General features: G+C 42.3%; 1 protein-coding gene across 4 annotated transcripts in view; it reads left to right on the top strand.

Moving 5' to 3' along the window:
* Positions 1-15,834, top strand: part of LOC140425216 (alpha-1,6-mannosylglycoprotein 6-beta-N-acetylglucosaminyltransferase A-like) — a 181,099-nt gene that overhangs the window by 79,618 nt on the left and 85,647 nt on the right. For all 4 annotated transcript variants that reach the window (XM_072509259.1, XM_072509260.1, XM_072509261.1 and 1 more), the window contains 2 exons: positions 5,925-5,989; positions 11,482-11,571. In XM_072509259.1, the coding sequence (XP_072365360.1) occupies positions 5,925-5,989; positions 11,482-11,571 (155 nt within the window). The remainder of the gene's footprint in view (positions 1-5,924; positions 5,990-11,481; positions 11,572-15,834) is intronic.

Genomic DNA, 15,834 nt, shown 5'->3' with positions numbered 1-15,834 from the left:
TCTGATCCATAAACCCCCTAAGCACCTTGGCCGCCGCCAGCCTCTTTCCGGTCCTAGATCTGGAGCGATCCAGTGCTGGGTCCAACACCGTATTAAAATCCCCACCCATTATCAGGCTTCCTACCTCCAGGTCCGGAATGCCACCCAACATGCGCTTCATGAATCCGGCATCATCCCAGTTCAGGGTGTATACATTTACCAATACCACCCACGTCCCCTGCAACTTCCCGCTCACCATCACATATCGCCCTCCGTTGTCCACTACCATATTCTTGGCCTCAAACGGCACCCGCTTCCCCACCAATATTGCCACCCCTCTGTTCTTCACGTCCAGCCCCAAATGGAATACCTGTCCTACCCACCCCTTTCTTAACCTGACCTGATCCGCCATCTTCAAATGTGTCTCTTGGAGCATGACCATGTCTGCCTTCAGTCCCTTTAAGTGCGCAAACACTCGGGCCCTCTTTACAGGCCCATTCAGGCCCCTCACATTCCACGTTATCAGCCGGATTGTGACTTAACCTTCTGTGTGGCACCTTATCAAACGCCTTCTGGAAGTCCACATCTACAGGATTCCCATTATCCACTTTGCTTGTTACATCTTTGAAGATCTCTAGCAAATTAGTCAAACATGATTTGCCCGTCATAAACCCATGCTGACTCGGATGGATTGCGTTTTAACTTTCCAAATGTCCTGATATTACTTCCTTAATAATTGATTCTAACAATTTCCCATCAACAGATACTAAATTAACTGGTCTGCAATTTCCCAAATTCTGCCTCCCTCCCTTTTTCAATAAAGACGTTATATTAGCATTTTTTCAATCCACTGGAACCTTTCCCGTGTCCAGGGAATTTTGGAATATATAACCAATGGATCCACTATCTCCGCTGCCACTTCCTTCTACACCCTATGATGTAGGCCATCAAGGCCTTGAAGACTTGCCTACCTTCAATCCCAATAGTTTGTTGAGTCCCATTTTACGATTGATGTTGATTGTTCTACTTTCCTCCCTTTCTATTACCTCTGAATTGCCCGTTCCTTTTTTAAAATAAATTTAGAATACCAATTCATCTATTCCAATTAGGAGGCAATTTAGCATGGCCAATCCACTACCCTGCACATTTTTGGGTTATGGGATGAAACCCATGCAAACACGAGAATGCGCAAACTCCACACAGACAGTGACCCAGGGCCGGGATCGAACCTGAGACCTCAACCCCATGAAGCAGCAGTGACAACCACTGTGCTGCCCTTTGAATTGCCCGTTCCTATAGGAATTGTACTAGTGTCCACCACTGAAAAGTGAGGCAAAGTATTGATTTAGCATCTTTGCCATTTCTATGTTCTCCACTATTAACTCTGGTTTCATCTTCCAAGGGACCAACATGCACTTTAGTGACTCTCTTCCCCTTTAATGTACTTATAGAAGCTTTTGCTATCCTTTTTGATATTTTGCGCTAGTTTCTTTTTCGTAATTTACCTTCGCTCTTTTATTCCTTTTTTTAATGCCCCTTTGTTTATGTTTGGCAGTTTCCCAATCTTCCAGCCTGCCACTGGCCTTTGCAATATGATCTAACTTAGTTTTTGTCTTTGTATTGTCCTTGACCAATTGGTTTAGCCATAGATGTTTTTTAACACATACCATCTCTCTTCCTCCTTGATTTACCATATCTTCCTCGACTTGATCCCTTGACCCCCCCACTATTTAGTTTAAAACACCCTCTTCTTCCCTAGTTACGCAGTATGCTGCAACACTGGTCCCAGCACAGTACAGGTGTAGATTGTTCGAACAGTACAGTCCCCACTTCCCCAATACTGGTCCAAGTGCCCGACAAACCAGAACAAACTTCTCCCACACCAGCAGTTGAGCCACATATTTATCTCTCTGATTTTATGTACCCAATGCCAATTTGCATGTGGCTGAGGTATTAATTCACAGATTATCACCTTTCTAGTTTCTCATACTCTCTATCAGAATCTATTTTCTAGTTCTACCTATGTTGTTGGTGCCTACATGGACCATGACAACTGCAATTTCCTCTTGTCCTGAGCAGATGTCCTGAACCCTGGAACCGAGCAGGCAATTCGGGCGTTTAGACTCTTGCTCTTTGCTGCAGAGAAGTATCAATCCCCCACCCCCTTACTGTACTGTCCCCATCTACCACTGTATTCCTTTTTGCTCCCCTCACTTGAATGGCTTCCTCTACCCCAGTGCCATGGTCTGTTTGCTTATCGACCCTGCATCCACCTCTCTCATGCAAACAAGCTGAGATCACCTCAAACCAACTGGACAATTGCAAAGTCTGAAACTCCTGCCCTCTGGGTCTGCCTCACTCGCAGTCACACCCAGTTGTCCCTGATCACTGACCAAATCAGAGGACTCTACTCGTAAGTGTTGTGCCTACTGGTACAAAGTTACAGGTAACTTCCCCCCTCCATGATGTCTCACAGTGTCTGCAGCTCAGCCTCCAGCTCGATAACTCTGAGCCAAAGCTCCTAAAGCTGTAAACTTTTATTGCAGACGTGTTTCTCCTGGATCACGCCTTCATCCAGAAGCTTCCACATGCTGCAGCCTTGACACATCACCTGTCCTGCATCCTTAATGTGTTTTAAATAATTACCTAATTACAGGCAGCCATCAGACATATGACCCTCTCGGTTCCTGAAAACTCCATCTTAAATCGAACCGTTGTCAGTCAGAACCAAATTTCCCATTAGATCAATGTTATCATAGACTCCCTAGAATCATAGAATCCCGACAGTGCAGAAAGAGGCTATTCGGCCCATCGCGTCTCCACCCCATCCCCATAACCCCGCAATTTAGCATGGCCAGTCCACCTAACCTGCACATCTTTGGAGTGCGAGAGGAAATCGGAGCATCCGGAGAAAACCTACGCAAACATGGGGAGAATGTGCAAACACTGCACAGACAGTCACCCTAGGCCGGAATTGAACCCGAGTCCCTGGCGTTGTGAGGCAGCAGTCCTAATCACTGTGCTGTTATAAATTGGGGCAAGGTCTGATTATTTTCTCCAGAATAACCCAGAATTTTGTACTCCATCAATTATAAAGTAATATAGCAATAAATCAATATTATAAAATATAAATTTTGAGGAAAAGTTTGGAAACGTGTGAATACACCAAGTAAAAGCACAGACCAGCAACTGAGCACCTCGAGTCAGGGAAATGGGCAGCGCAGAATGTTGATACATATGAATGAATGTTTGAACAAGCATGGTGTAAAATCGAAACTGACGTAAATTCAAAACGGTGTCAATTTATAAATTTTGTAAGTGCCTTTCGTCGTAGCGTGAACGTCATAAAGTCGAAGACAGCCTGTATATTATTTACTTATTTATTTTCCTTTTTTATATATTTTATTAATTTTACCATCAGTTTATATACTATTTTAAACCTTGGGATTGGAATGGGCCTCAAGTACTTACAGATGCTCACCTAAAGGGAGGGAAAACATCTGTTTTTGTTTTTTATTAATGAGACCGATTTTATGAAATTAGTATAATTGCCTCTAGTACTTACACAGGCTATTTTGCCAAAGTAATATGCTCGGTAAGATTTTTATTATTCCATTTGGAAGTAACTTTATGGATTAAGAGATTTCCCCTTTGGAGGATTAGTGACTGGACAGATTGAAATACCTATTATTTCATTACTGAGGAGTAGTCGTCCTTGCAATTCAAGGTTATGAATGAATTACATAAACTAACTTTTGCAATAAAATATGAATAGGTACTATTCATCATTTATGTTTCCATACTATTGAATATTCTATTTCCTATTCCCATATATAACTGAAGTGTGTCTTTATTTTCAACAAAACTTAGTTTAAGATCTAATTGCATTATTTTTGACACCTTATGGGTTATATCTGAAATGGCAATTACATTTTCATCTTTCTGCAGCAAGTAAACATTGAAAGGTTCACCAAACTAGTAAATGTGCATTTGACTAACAAGAAGCTTTTGAACCTTGTCAACTTCCAGAGCAACAACTTCCCTTGTTGCTGATCAAAACTCTATTTAGTTTTCGAAAAAGTTCCCAAGACCTTGAGTTTGTTATGTGAATATAAAGTGATATAATTCACAGTCAGATCTCTTCGTGCATGTGATGTTCATGATGTTCCAAAATAACATAATTAATTATTTGAGCTGGGTCTGAATCATGATTCTACCTGTCAGCTCTTAACTTGTGAAAGCTATGAAAACATTATGAAAGTTGGATTCAAAAACATCTCCCTTAATTTCCAACTGAGATAAACAATTTTAATAATGGCTGTACACAATATTCAGAACTCTAAAAAGTTATTTTTAAGTTTGTTTTTTTACCTGGAAAGGTGGCATTATTGGAAACCACTGTGATAGTGAACTGCTTTCTTTATTTACTCAACACTGATCATTCCGTTGTTAATGAAGCTTAATGGTTTTTCCGAATATAATTCCTTTTTTTAAAAGAAGAGGTTACTTCAATCAGCCAAAAATTATTCAGCATTGGAACACAATGTGGAATTGTATTAATTTCAATGTTGCTATTCCAACCTGGTTGATAACCAACCTCCTAATCCTTCCAATACTCCTGTGGTGGGCAGTAGATATAGGGTTTGATTCCTGGTCAGGTGTGCTTAATGAGGAGTGGTGTACCTCGAGCTATAACCACTTGTTTCTCTCTAAAACAGAGAAAAATGCCTTTGATCTTTTGCACACTATATTAATGATGGACGGGTGGAAGGATAGTTGGTGCTGCAAGAACCTAGGACAAAAATCTGAAACCAAACATTATTTGCATATGAACTGTTAATGTTACTGAGTTCAATGTATGCACAAACCGTGAACAGATAAACTAAACAGACAAGGAGGTTTCAAAAGAGGATTTCAACCGTGAGCTCCTGTATCAATATAGATAATATTCAACATTTCCTCCAAATTCATATTTGGATTATAATATTGAACTCTTGCTGCATTTATATTACAATTAAACATTTATGCATATCTGATGTTTTGTACATAAAATTTTGATATAATCTTTGCTAAGTCTCTGATTTATTCTTGATAAATTACAATAATATAAAAGTTTAGTTAAAAGAAATATTATTTTTTTAGTGTGAGCTAGTGTGTTTAAGAACAGAAAAAAAACACAGACAAGGAGGATCCAAGATTCTATCCACCATGTGCTGGCTTTAGCTGAGGGAAGCAATATTGGTACTAAATTTTGCCTCTGTGCCCCTGAGTTAGTGAAAATAAAAATCAGTTAGGGTTCCGACACCTGACTGCCATCTATCAATCCTTCCTGGAAATGTGGGTGTTGGGTGAGGAAAAACTTGTGCTCAACTATGAAGCCCCAGCATTGCGTAATTTCCTGACAATCACTGTCAAAGTTAGTTAAGCGAGGATGACTGGTGGCTGAGGATTCGTATCCTCGTGAAGAATCAACACCTTCAGGAGAGGAGACCGGTGAGGAAAAAAAATGACATTTTAAGAAGTCATTCTTTGGCCAACTTAGTGCTTTATTTGTGACAAAAGTTCCATGGTATTCTCATCAACTAGTTTTGAATCTAGTTTAATAAAGTATATTTGTTATTCAGATTTCCATATTAAATAATAGGCTTTGCATAGTAGATTCTGACTATTTTGATTTTGATATTTTCGAGGAAATATTGCAAGTTGTAAATGGATTGTTTTTAGGGTTATACTTTTGTAACCTGTGGGACATGTATTTATCAACAATGGATTATAATGATGGCATGCATTATGAGACAGATACATAATGCATAATGTATGAATACAGAGCATTAATGGAAGTGTAAAATAATAGCTGCTAAAGAAATGGAAACACTTTGTAATTCAGATAACCACTTCCTGCTTGATAATTTATGCCATTAACTTGATCATTATTATCGTTACAGAATTATCAGCCTTGTGTGGTTTAACCTCAATTTATGGTTTTCCACATTGTGAAGGGAAAATAAAGGTGAGGAAATAAACTTTTTTTGCTGAATCTAAGTGGTTAAGATTATTTTTTTTAAATCTTAACCATTTCTTCAAAAGCTCCTTGATCTCAACATAGGACAGAGTGTGCTGGATGCAATAGCATGTTTATTGTGTTCGTTACAAATCTGTGGAACATTCTCAGTGTGCAGGTTAGTGTTGCATACTTAAAACGCATTCATATAGTTCCTTTTGTGGCTGAGTACACTGTCAGTATTCACAACCTAGTCTTCGATGTAACAAATGGCCATTTTTACTAAGTACTGGATAGCATCCAATGCACATGCCCATGCACAAGAGATGAAAGAATGAGGATAAAATTGGTGAGTAGATATACTTTAAAATAAAAATGGATTTCTAAGGTTTATATAGAGTATGGACATTTTTGATATGTACCACCCGGTAGTCAAAAGTAAGTGGGAGCAAGCTATCACCTTATCAACCACATGTTTCGTGGCTTTGAAGAACCTGGGAGCAGTATGAAAAGTATTCTCTCAAAGACACAAATTGGGTTTTTTTTAAATTGATTTGACCGTGCAATTGTATGGGGTATACAGAGGAGCTGTACCAAATTTTGCTGCATGTAAAATATCAGTCTCCACTCAACAAACTTTAAAAACATACTTGAAAATGATTCATGATCTTCATAATTGCAGATCAGACCTGAAGAGTAGTTAGAGAGTGGTCAAAGGATGGGGTTAAGGCTAATGGACTAGGATTTAAGTCTGCTTTTGAAGGTGGAATAATGATAACATGATGGTAAGGTTTTGGGGACGGAAACCTCTACAATACCAGGTTTGAGCAACCTGACCCAATTACTGCCTGGTGAGACTTTTACAAAAACAAATGAGGTCATCAGTGAGGCTCCCAACGAAAGGCAGACAGGAGCTTAACTAACATTGATATTGCCCAATGATATTATTGTCATGACTTAAACTTATCAGTAAGTTTTTAAAAAAATATTTTTATTCTCATCATTTTCATCAAGTAAACTACACAAGAAAACATACAAAAACAAATACGGTACCAATCCCCCAAACAGCATCCCCTTCAATATTCCAAGGGAAAAAAAGACAGAGAATTAACAAACAATCCGTAAATAGTGTACTCAAAGACAACAATCACCCCAGTGCCCCCACCCTCCACACTTTTCGATGGCAATCAATTCTCGAAAGTGCATGATAAACAGTCCCCATGAATTGGAGAACCCTTCCTTCATCCCCCTCAGCTCAAACTTCACCTTCACAAGAGTTAGAAATTCCAGTAGATCCCCCCCCCCCCCCCCCCCATAAAGCCGAGGCACAGGGTGGTGTAGCTGACCTCCACCCCAACAGGACCCGCCTCTGGGCAATCAGCGAGGCGAAGGCTAAAACATCTGCCCCCGCATCCGTTTGCAGCTCGGGCTGGTCCCACACCCTGAAAATGGCTTCCAAGGGCCCACGTGGACTTCCCCAAGATGATATTGAAAACCTCGCTCCAATACTTCTCCAGCTTTGGACAGGACAAAACCATATGTACATGGTTTGTGGAGCCCTTCCCACATTGCTCACAGACATCCTCCACTCACTCAGAGTCGGCTCATCCTCGCCCTCATGAGGTGCACCATATACACGACCTTCAGCTGTATCGGCCCCGACCTCACGCATGAGGTTGAGGCGTTCACCCTCCGGAGCACCTCACACCACAGACCGTTTTCCATAGCCTCCCCCCATTCTTTCTCCCACTTGACTTTGATCCCTTCCATGCATCCCCCCCCCCCCCCCCCCCCCCGGTCCTCTCCCAAAATCCTCCCGTAGATCGCCGACACCACCCCCTTCCCTGTTCCCCCTGTCATCCATACCTCTACCAACAATGAGGGGGTCGGCGCTATCAGGAAGCTTTGAACCTCCTCCCCAGCAAAGTCCCGGAGCTGCAGGTACCTAAACCCTTCCACTTGCCCCAGTCCATATTTCTCCCCCCAACTCTTCCAACCTTGCAAAAATTCCCCCCAGGAACAGGTCTTTTAATACCCTGACCCCCCTATCCTCCCATCTCCAAAACCTCCCATTCAACTTCCCTGGCTCAAACCTACGGTTCCCCCTAATCATTATCTCTCCTGACCCAGCCCCCAGCTTAAAGTGCTGCCTCAACTGCCTCCAAATCTTCAGCGTTGCCACCACCACCAGACTTCCATAGTATTTACTCGAGGCCATCGGGAGCAGCACTGTTCTCAAAACGATCCACGTTCCGTCAGGTCCTTATCTTTCTTTAACAAAAAGGAGATTGAGGGCTGCCCAAATGTTTGTGGTAGCACCCACTTCCCTATCGCATCTTCAAACATCCCCACCATCAGTGGCGCCAATTTGTCCTTAAATTTCCTGTAATACTCCACTGAGAGCCCATTTGGTCTTGCCACCTTCCCCGATTGCACCCTCCCAATTGTCTCCTTTACCTCCTGTTCGCCTACCAGCCTCTCCAGAGTGGCCCTATCCGCCTCCCTCAACCTGGGGTATTCTAAACCATCCAGGAATTCCCGCATCCCCTGATCCTCACCCGGTGGCTCTGACCTATTCAAATTTTCATCGAACTCCTCAAACACCCTGTTAATCTGGTCCAGGGCCACCACCAATCTCCCCACCCTATCCCGCACCTGGCCAATTTTCCTCTCTGCCTCCTCACTTCGAAGTTGGCCTTCTCCCCATACTCATAAATCGCTCCCCTTGTCCGCCTCAGTTGATACACCGCCTTCCCCATGGATAACCAATCAAAATTAGCCTGTAGCTCCCTCCTTCTGTCCAAAAGTGCTGGATCTGCATCCCCGCGTACCTCCTGCCACCTCCAGCATCTCATCTATCAGCCTTTGACGCTCTTCCATCTCCTCTTTATCCACCTTTGCCACTTACCACCTCCCCTTCGCCACCGCCTTCAGGGCCTCCCATACCACCACCTGAGATACTTCCTCCATGCAATTAAAACCTATGTACTCCTCAATCACCCTCCCACTCTTCTCACAAAAACTTCAGTCCCCCAGCAACCCCACGTCCATTCTCCATCCCAGTCTCTGCACTGTCCCCTTCTCCAAGAACATGTCCACCTGCGGCGCGTGATCTGAAATTGCTATTGCCAAATACTCTGATTCCCTAACCCCAGGCAACAGCGCCTTCCCTACTACAAAAATGCCTATCCTCACATAAACCTTGTGGACCGAAGAGAAAAACGAGCACTCGGGCAAGCGAGCACAGCAGCTGTGACATATCCATCCTTGGCTCCTACAGCAAGTTCCAGTTAGGGCCATACACACATGCCAACGCCACCAACCTCCCCTCCAATGCCACTGTTGCTATCACATATTTGCCCCCCCGGTCCGCCACCGCCTTCTCCATCTGGAACCTCACTCGCTTACTGACCAAAACTGCTACCCCCTGCTCTCTGCTGTCAACCCCAAATAAAATACTTGGCTTACTCAGCCCTTCCTGAGCCTCACCTGATCTTTCACCTTCAGCTGAGTCTCCTGCCTTCCTCACACCCAAGCTTTGCCCTCTTCCAGACCCTTCCATCAGGCAGAAGATACAGAAGTCTGAAGACCCACACGTCCAGACATAGGAACAGCTTCTTCCCCACAGTTACTAGACTCCTCAACGACTCTCCCTCGGACTGATCTGTTCCCTGTAAGAACACTATTCACGACGCCCTATGCTGCTCTTGTTTGGCCTTGTTCCGCACTGTAACCAATCACTCTTTGTTGATGCACCACTGTCAATGTACTCTGTCCATTATTTTTTGTCTACAATGTATGTACTGTGTACGTTCCCTTGGCCGCAGAAAAATACTTTTCACTGTACTTCAGTACATGTGACAATAAAGATCGATCAATCAATCAATCTGTAGCATAACCATATCAGCCTTTAAACAGTTTAGGTGCGCAAACACCCTCGACCTCTTTACTGGCCCCCCCCATATCCCTCACGTTCCACGTGACTAACCTGATCTGCCCCTCCTAACCACCATCACCATAACTCGGGGCCCTGCCCACTGGGCTTGGCCCACCCCGTCCAAGCTGACCAATCTTTGAGACCTGATTTCTATTTGAAAAATGCCAGCGAAAAGCAATACAGTTCAAGCAGCCCCCTATTTTCACAGCTCACCAAACCCACCTCACTGTTCAGACAGCTGTAACCACCTTCACCTGGCACACAAAATTTCTAAACTTCAAAAAGGCTTATAGTTGGAAATAGTTTGAGAAGAATTGTCGTAAAAGATAAATTATGGGTGGCGGCGCAGTGGTTAGCACTGGGACTATGGCGCTGAGGACCCGTGTTTGAATCCCAGCCCTGGGTCACAGTTCATGTGGAGTTTGCACATTCTCTCCATATCTGCGTGGGTTTCACCCCCACAACCCAAAAGATGTGCAGGTTAGGTGGATTGGCCACGCTAAATTGCCACTTAATTGGGAAAAAAATAATTGGGTACTCTAAATTTAGGGGGGAAAAAATTTAAATTTACAAAAAATAAAAGATAAATTATTCATGTAGGTTCCCAGAATTAAAAGAGAACTTCAGAATTAAGGTAATCAATTTGTAATTTTACCTGGGAACAGGCTATGTGTGTCATGTTGCCATGGAGATGGGCAGAGCCTAGTGAGATTCTTTGTCTTGAGCCCATCTCTGTGAATTCAGTTAAGGCACAGCCAGCAGTTAATGTTTGGAAAAGCAGTTCAGAGACTTTGTCAGTTTTGGGTCTTAAGCTAGACCTACACCTGAAATGGAATAAATGCTCACTCTGTAACCCATGACGCAGCCTATGGTTGGGAGCTGCTATTAGGCATAAGACAAAGTTGTTAAAGAGAAAAAAGACTGGAAGATTTGTTTAGCTAGAAGTTAAACAAAGAAATCTACAGTAATCCTCTCAGTAAGAGGCAGTTGATCTTGCTGCAGTTGGAGTTCTGGTTGAGTTTGAAACCATTGCAGCAGGCTATGCGAAACCAAGGATGTTTCAAGCCACTGTGGAATCCAGAGTCATGAGATCGGTAAAGTAATTGGAGGGTCGTCTAGCCAAAAGCTAATGGAAGGACTCCCATGAAATCTTGTACCTGGGACACTGAAGAGAAATCAGAGTGAATTGTGGAGTGTAATGATATATCAAAGACTCCCTATACTGCAGAAGGAGGCCATTCGGCCCATCGAGTCTGCACCGACCCTCTGAATGAGCACTTTACTTAGGCCCACCCCCCTGCAATCCCATAACCCCACCTAACCTTTGCACACTATGGGACATTTACATGGTCAATCAGCCTAACCTGTAAATCTTTGGACTGTGGAAGGAAACCAGAGCACCCGAGGAAACCCACACAGACACGGGGTGAACATGCAAACTCCACTCAGACAGTCACCCAGGGTCGGAATTGAACCCGGATCCCTGGTGCTGTGAGGCAGCAGTGCTAACCACTGTGCCACCCGTATCTATGATATAATTTTCTTCTCTCTATTTTTGCTGCAGTGGATGAACCAGATGTGGAAGACTGAACCTTGCTATAGCAACTATGGTGTCAATGGATCTGTGTGCTCATTTATTGCCTATCTCAGTGAGGTATGTTATTTTTACTCCTGTACAGAAATTTCTTCTGCCACATGGCCTTCAAGTTCTGGGGTCACAACCAGTGCAGGCATGAGTTGAACACAGAACATAGTTTATATTTTTCTTTTGCAATTGTCTACTATTTGTATCTCACTCCTACAGCATCTAATTTTTAAATCTCAATTAGTCTCAAAAAGTGCAATGTTTTCAGTTTTATACTGCATTCTAATTTGGAAAAGATTGATGAGTATTACAACTACCAGGGATTAGAAGTAAACTAAACTTAAATCTGGGTGTGAAATATTTGAATAGGAATACATCGAACAGTGTTATCACTAGGCTTCAACAATATTTTATTTTCCAAGTTTAAAAATTCAGGAAAGTATCATTGTTGCTTATTTCAAATTAGTTTATGATTTATATACAATATATTATATATAATGTATTTATAATGTAATTTGTGTTAAATATCTTTAGTTTACAATGCTCTTTGGTATTTTTGAAAACTCAAAGCAATTGCATAGGGGTATTCTCTTCAGATGTAAAGAATGTGGAGTCTCAGTGAACAGAACATAAGAAATAGGGACAGGAATAGGCCATAAGGCCTGTCAAGCCTACTCGACCATTCAATACGATCATGACTGATCATCAGCCTTAGATCCTCCTCTTTATTACCCTCTCCTTGATTCCATGCGAGAACAAAAATCAGTCTATCACAGTCTTAAATGTGTTCAACATCCACAATCCTTCAGAGTAAAGAATTCCAAAGATTCACAACTCTTTGAGTTAATAAATCTCTCAACATCTCAGTCCTAAATGGTCAGCATCTTATCCTGAGAAACAACCACATTGCATCTACCCTGTCAAGCTCCTTCGGAATCTTGTATTTTCAATTAGATCAACTCTCATTGTAAACTCCAGTGACTATAGACTCGATACTCAGCCCCTCACCCCAGGAACCAATCTAATGAACCTTTCCTGCACTTCCTCAAATACAAGTATATCCTTTCTCAAATTTGGTGACCAAAACTGCACGGCGTATTCTAGCTGTGGTTTCACCAAAGCCCTGTACAGTTGGAGCAAGACTTATTTATTCTCTTTCTCCTATCCCCTTTTAAAGGCAGCATGCCATTTGCCTTGGCAACCTGAAAATGTCCCTACTCTCTGCTCCCTGTCCATTAAACCAGTCTATCAAGGGTAGTATATTACCCCTAGCTCCATTAACCCTTATCTTGTGTGGCATCTTATTAATGCCTCTTGGAAATACAAATATACTACATTTACTGACTCTCTGTTGTGCACTAATTACGAGTCACTCCCTCAAAAAACTCTGATGAATTTGTCAAACACGATTTCCTTTTCATAAGACTATGTTGACATTGTCTGATTATACTGTGATTTTCTTAATGTATTGTTCAGACTTTCTTAATAAGAGATATCAAAATCTTCCAGACAATTAATGTCTGGCTAACCAGCCTGTACTTTCCTGTTTTATCTCTCCGACCTATTCAGAATAGCATAATTCCATTTGCTAAATTATCTTCTGGGACTATTGGGAGAATCTAGATAATTTTGGAAAATCATAAGCAGTATGTCCAGTGCCAATTTATAATCATGGCATTAATCAAAAATTTATTTTGTGCTACAGTACATATTGAATTCTCACCATGTTGGGCAGTAAATATCTTGTAAAATAAAACAGCAAGTGCAATAGCAAAGAGTTCAAGCAAAACATTTTGCAACTATCTGGCAAATTGTCAAACTGGCATTCATTTCAAAGCATATTTTAGTAATAAAATTGAAAAACCTACTTTTGTTTATACTCTTAAGCAAAGCAGTAGCAATGCTTATTTTTCTAACAAGCCAATACCAAATATTAATACTTTTGCGGTTCAGTTGTTTGGTAGTATGGAGTTTGAAACTAGCTGTAAAGAGAATCGTGTTGTTGAAGCTTTTGAACTTGCACTCATCAGGACAAATGCAAAAATGCCAAATTTCGAACAATCACAACAATTTATACCACAGGAGAAAATAGGGCCTTTGTTATTTTACATTTCTCTAGTTGATCACCCACTGATGTTGGACGATGTTTTTGTGAATTATTTTCTGGAATTATTCTCCTGTCTCATCACTTCAACTTTTGCTACTAGATTTCAGGCTATTCTTCAAAAATGAATTTATTAAAATAATAATTTAAGTGTGATTGTCAAATAAATGTCAGAAGATCCAACATCTAAGCAGACCATTTCATATGTAAAATTAACTGGAGTTCATCTCAAAAGAATAGCTTGACTTTTAAAATAAAGAGAAATATTCTGAATCGTGGTCACCTCGACTTCTTTGTTCCTGCAGTTTCAAATTTTATTTTCTGGTTTCATGGTTACAGCTTTGGGTTGCACTTTCTAAAGAAGGTGACCAAACAGGTGGATGGGGGTAAAGCAGTTGATGTGGTGTATATGGATTCAGTAAAGCGTTTGATAAGGTTCCCCACGGTAGGCTATTGCAGAAAATACGGAGGCATGAGATTCAGGGTGATTTAGCAGTTTGGATCAGAAATTGGCTAGCTGGAAGAAGACAAAGGGTGGTGGTCGATGGGAAATGTTCAGACTGGAGTCCAGTTACTAGTGGTGTACCACAAGGATCTGTTTTGGGGCCATTGCTGTTTGTCATTTTCATAAATGACCTGGAGGAGGGCGTAGAAGGATGGGTGAGTAAACTTGCAGATGACACTAAAGTCGGTGGAGTTGTGGACAGTGCGGAAGGATGTTACAAGTTAGAGAGGGACATAGATAAGCTGCAGCACTGAGCTGAGAGGTCGCAAATGGAGTTTAATGCAGAAAAGTGTGAGGTGATTCATTTTGGAAGGAATAACAGGAAGACAGAGTACTGGGCTAATGGTAAGATTCTTGGCAATGTGGATGAGCAGAGAGATCTCGGTGTCCATGTACATAGATCCCTGAAAGTTAACCCTCAGGTAACCCCGTAACCCCCACTTAACCTTTTTTGGACACTAAGGGCAATTTAGCATGGCCAATCCACCTAACCCGCACATCTTTGGACTGTGGGAGGAAACCGGAGCACCCGGAGGAAATCCATGCAGACACGGGGAGAACGTGCAGACTCCGCACAGACAGTGACCCACCTGGGACCCTGGAGCTGTGAAGCAATTGTGCTAACTACTATGCTACCGTGCTGCCCTTGTATCAAATGTATCCTGATTTGCTGATGGCACAAAACTAAGTGGAACAATAAGCTGTGACCCCACAACCAACAGATCAGATCGAAGCTCTGCAGTCCTGTCACATCCAGTTGTGAACAATTGGGCAAATAAATAATGATGCCTTGAGGAGTGTACATAGTGCAGAGAAGGAGGTGCTGGAAATCTTAAAGCGCATCAAGATAGATAAATAATAAAGAATCGTTTTTTCACCACGTTTCCATACTTGAATTTCATGAATTGTTGCAGTTTCATTTACTTTAAATAACAACTGTAGAATTGTATTGCAGTGCGAAGGCCGGACTCTCACACCGAGCCCATTGACCGACATCGGGCCATTAACCGCCACTGTTTCAAAAAACCCAGAAAAAAAAGGCGATCCGAAACCTAGTGATTCGAAACAAACCTGTTGGACTTTAACCTGGTGTTGTAAGACTTATTACTGTGCTCACCCCAGTCCAACGCCGGCATCTCCACATCATGTGTCCAGAAAGGCCAGCTTCCCCACTTTTGTGTCAAGGTGTGAAAACTGACACTTCTGGATTTCGACTTGGCCCTTTGTCCCCATGGCAACCACAACATATGGACCTGAATCCAGAGTTCAGGATGATTGCCATCTTATTATGATTCAGTGAGGGGTCATTAACATTTCAAGAAGAAATCCAAGCACCAGCGATTAATGGACAAAACAACACCATACATTATCAGTTTTTTAAACAAAAACAAACTTTATTATATGTCAAAATGGGGCCTGTTAGAACCGGCAAGGCTGGCTCTATAGAGATTGTGCGCCATCTTTAAAGGGTGCCCCTGATCAGTAGTGAAGATCAACTCCAACCTCCCATCACCACAGAGGTATCACTTATTTTTTTAAAAGGACCAGATAGTGTTTCGATCTCTTGACCCCCCCTCCCCCGCCCCAGCCCCATGCCCAACTCACCTATAAGGATGTCCTCGCACTCCCTCACGCCCTACCTCACACAGGCAGTGCACCCCCGGGCCCGATCCCACTGTGTCCCCAGTGTCACAGGGTGACACTGTCAAGGTGCCAGGCTGGC

The sequence above is a fragment of the Scyliorhinus torazame genome, chromosome 6 (assembly GCF_047496885.1).
Source record: "Scyliorhinus torazame isolate Kashiwa2021f chromosome 6, sScyTor2.1, whole genome shotgun sequence".
Lineage (NCBI taxonomy): Eukaryota > Metazoa > Chordata > Chondrichthyes > Carcharhiniformes > Scyliorhinidae > Scyliorhinus > Scyliorhinus torazame.
This window is presented reverse-complemented; position numbering and strand designations above follow the sequence as displayed.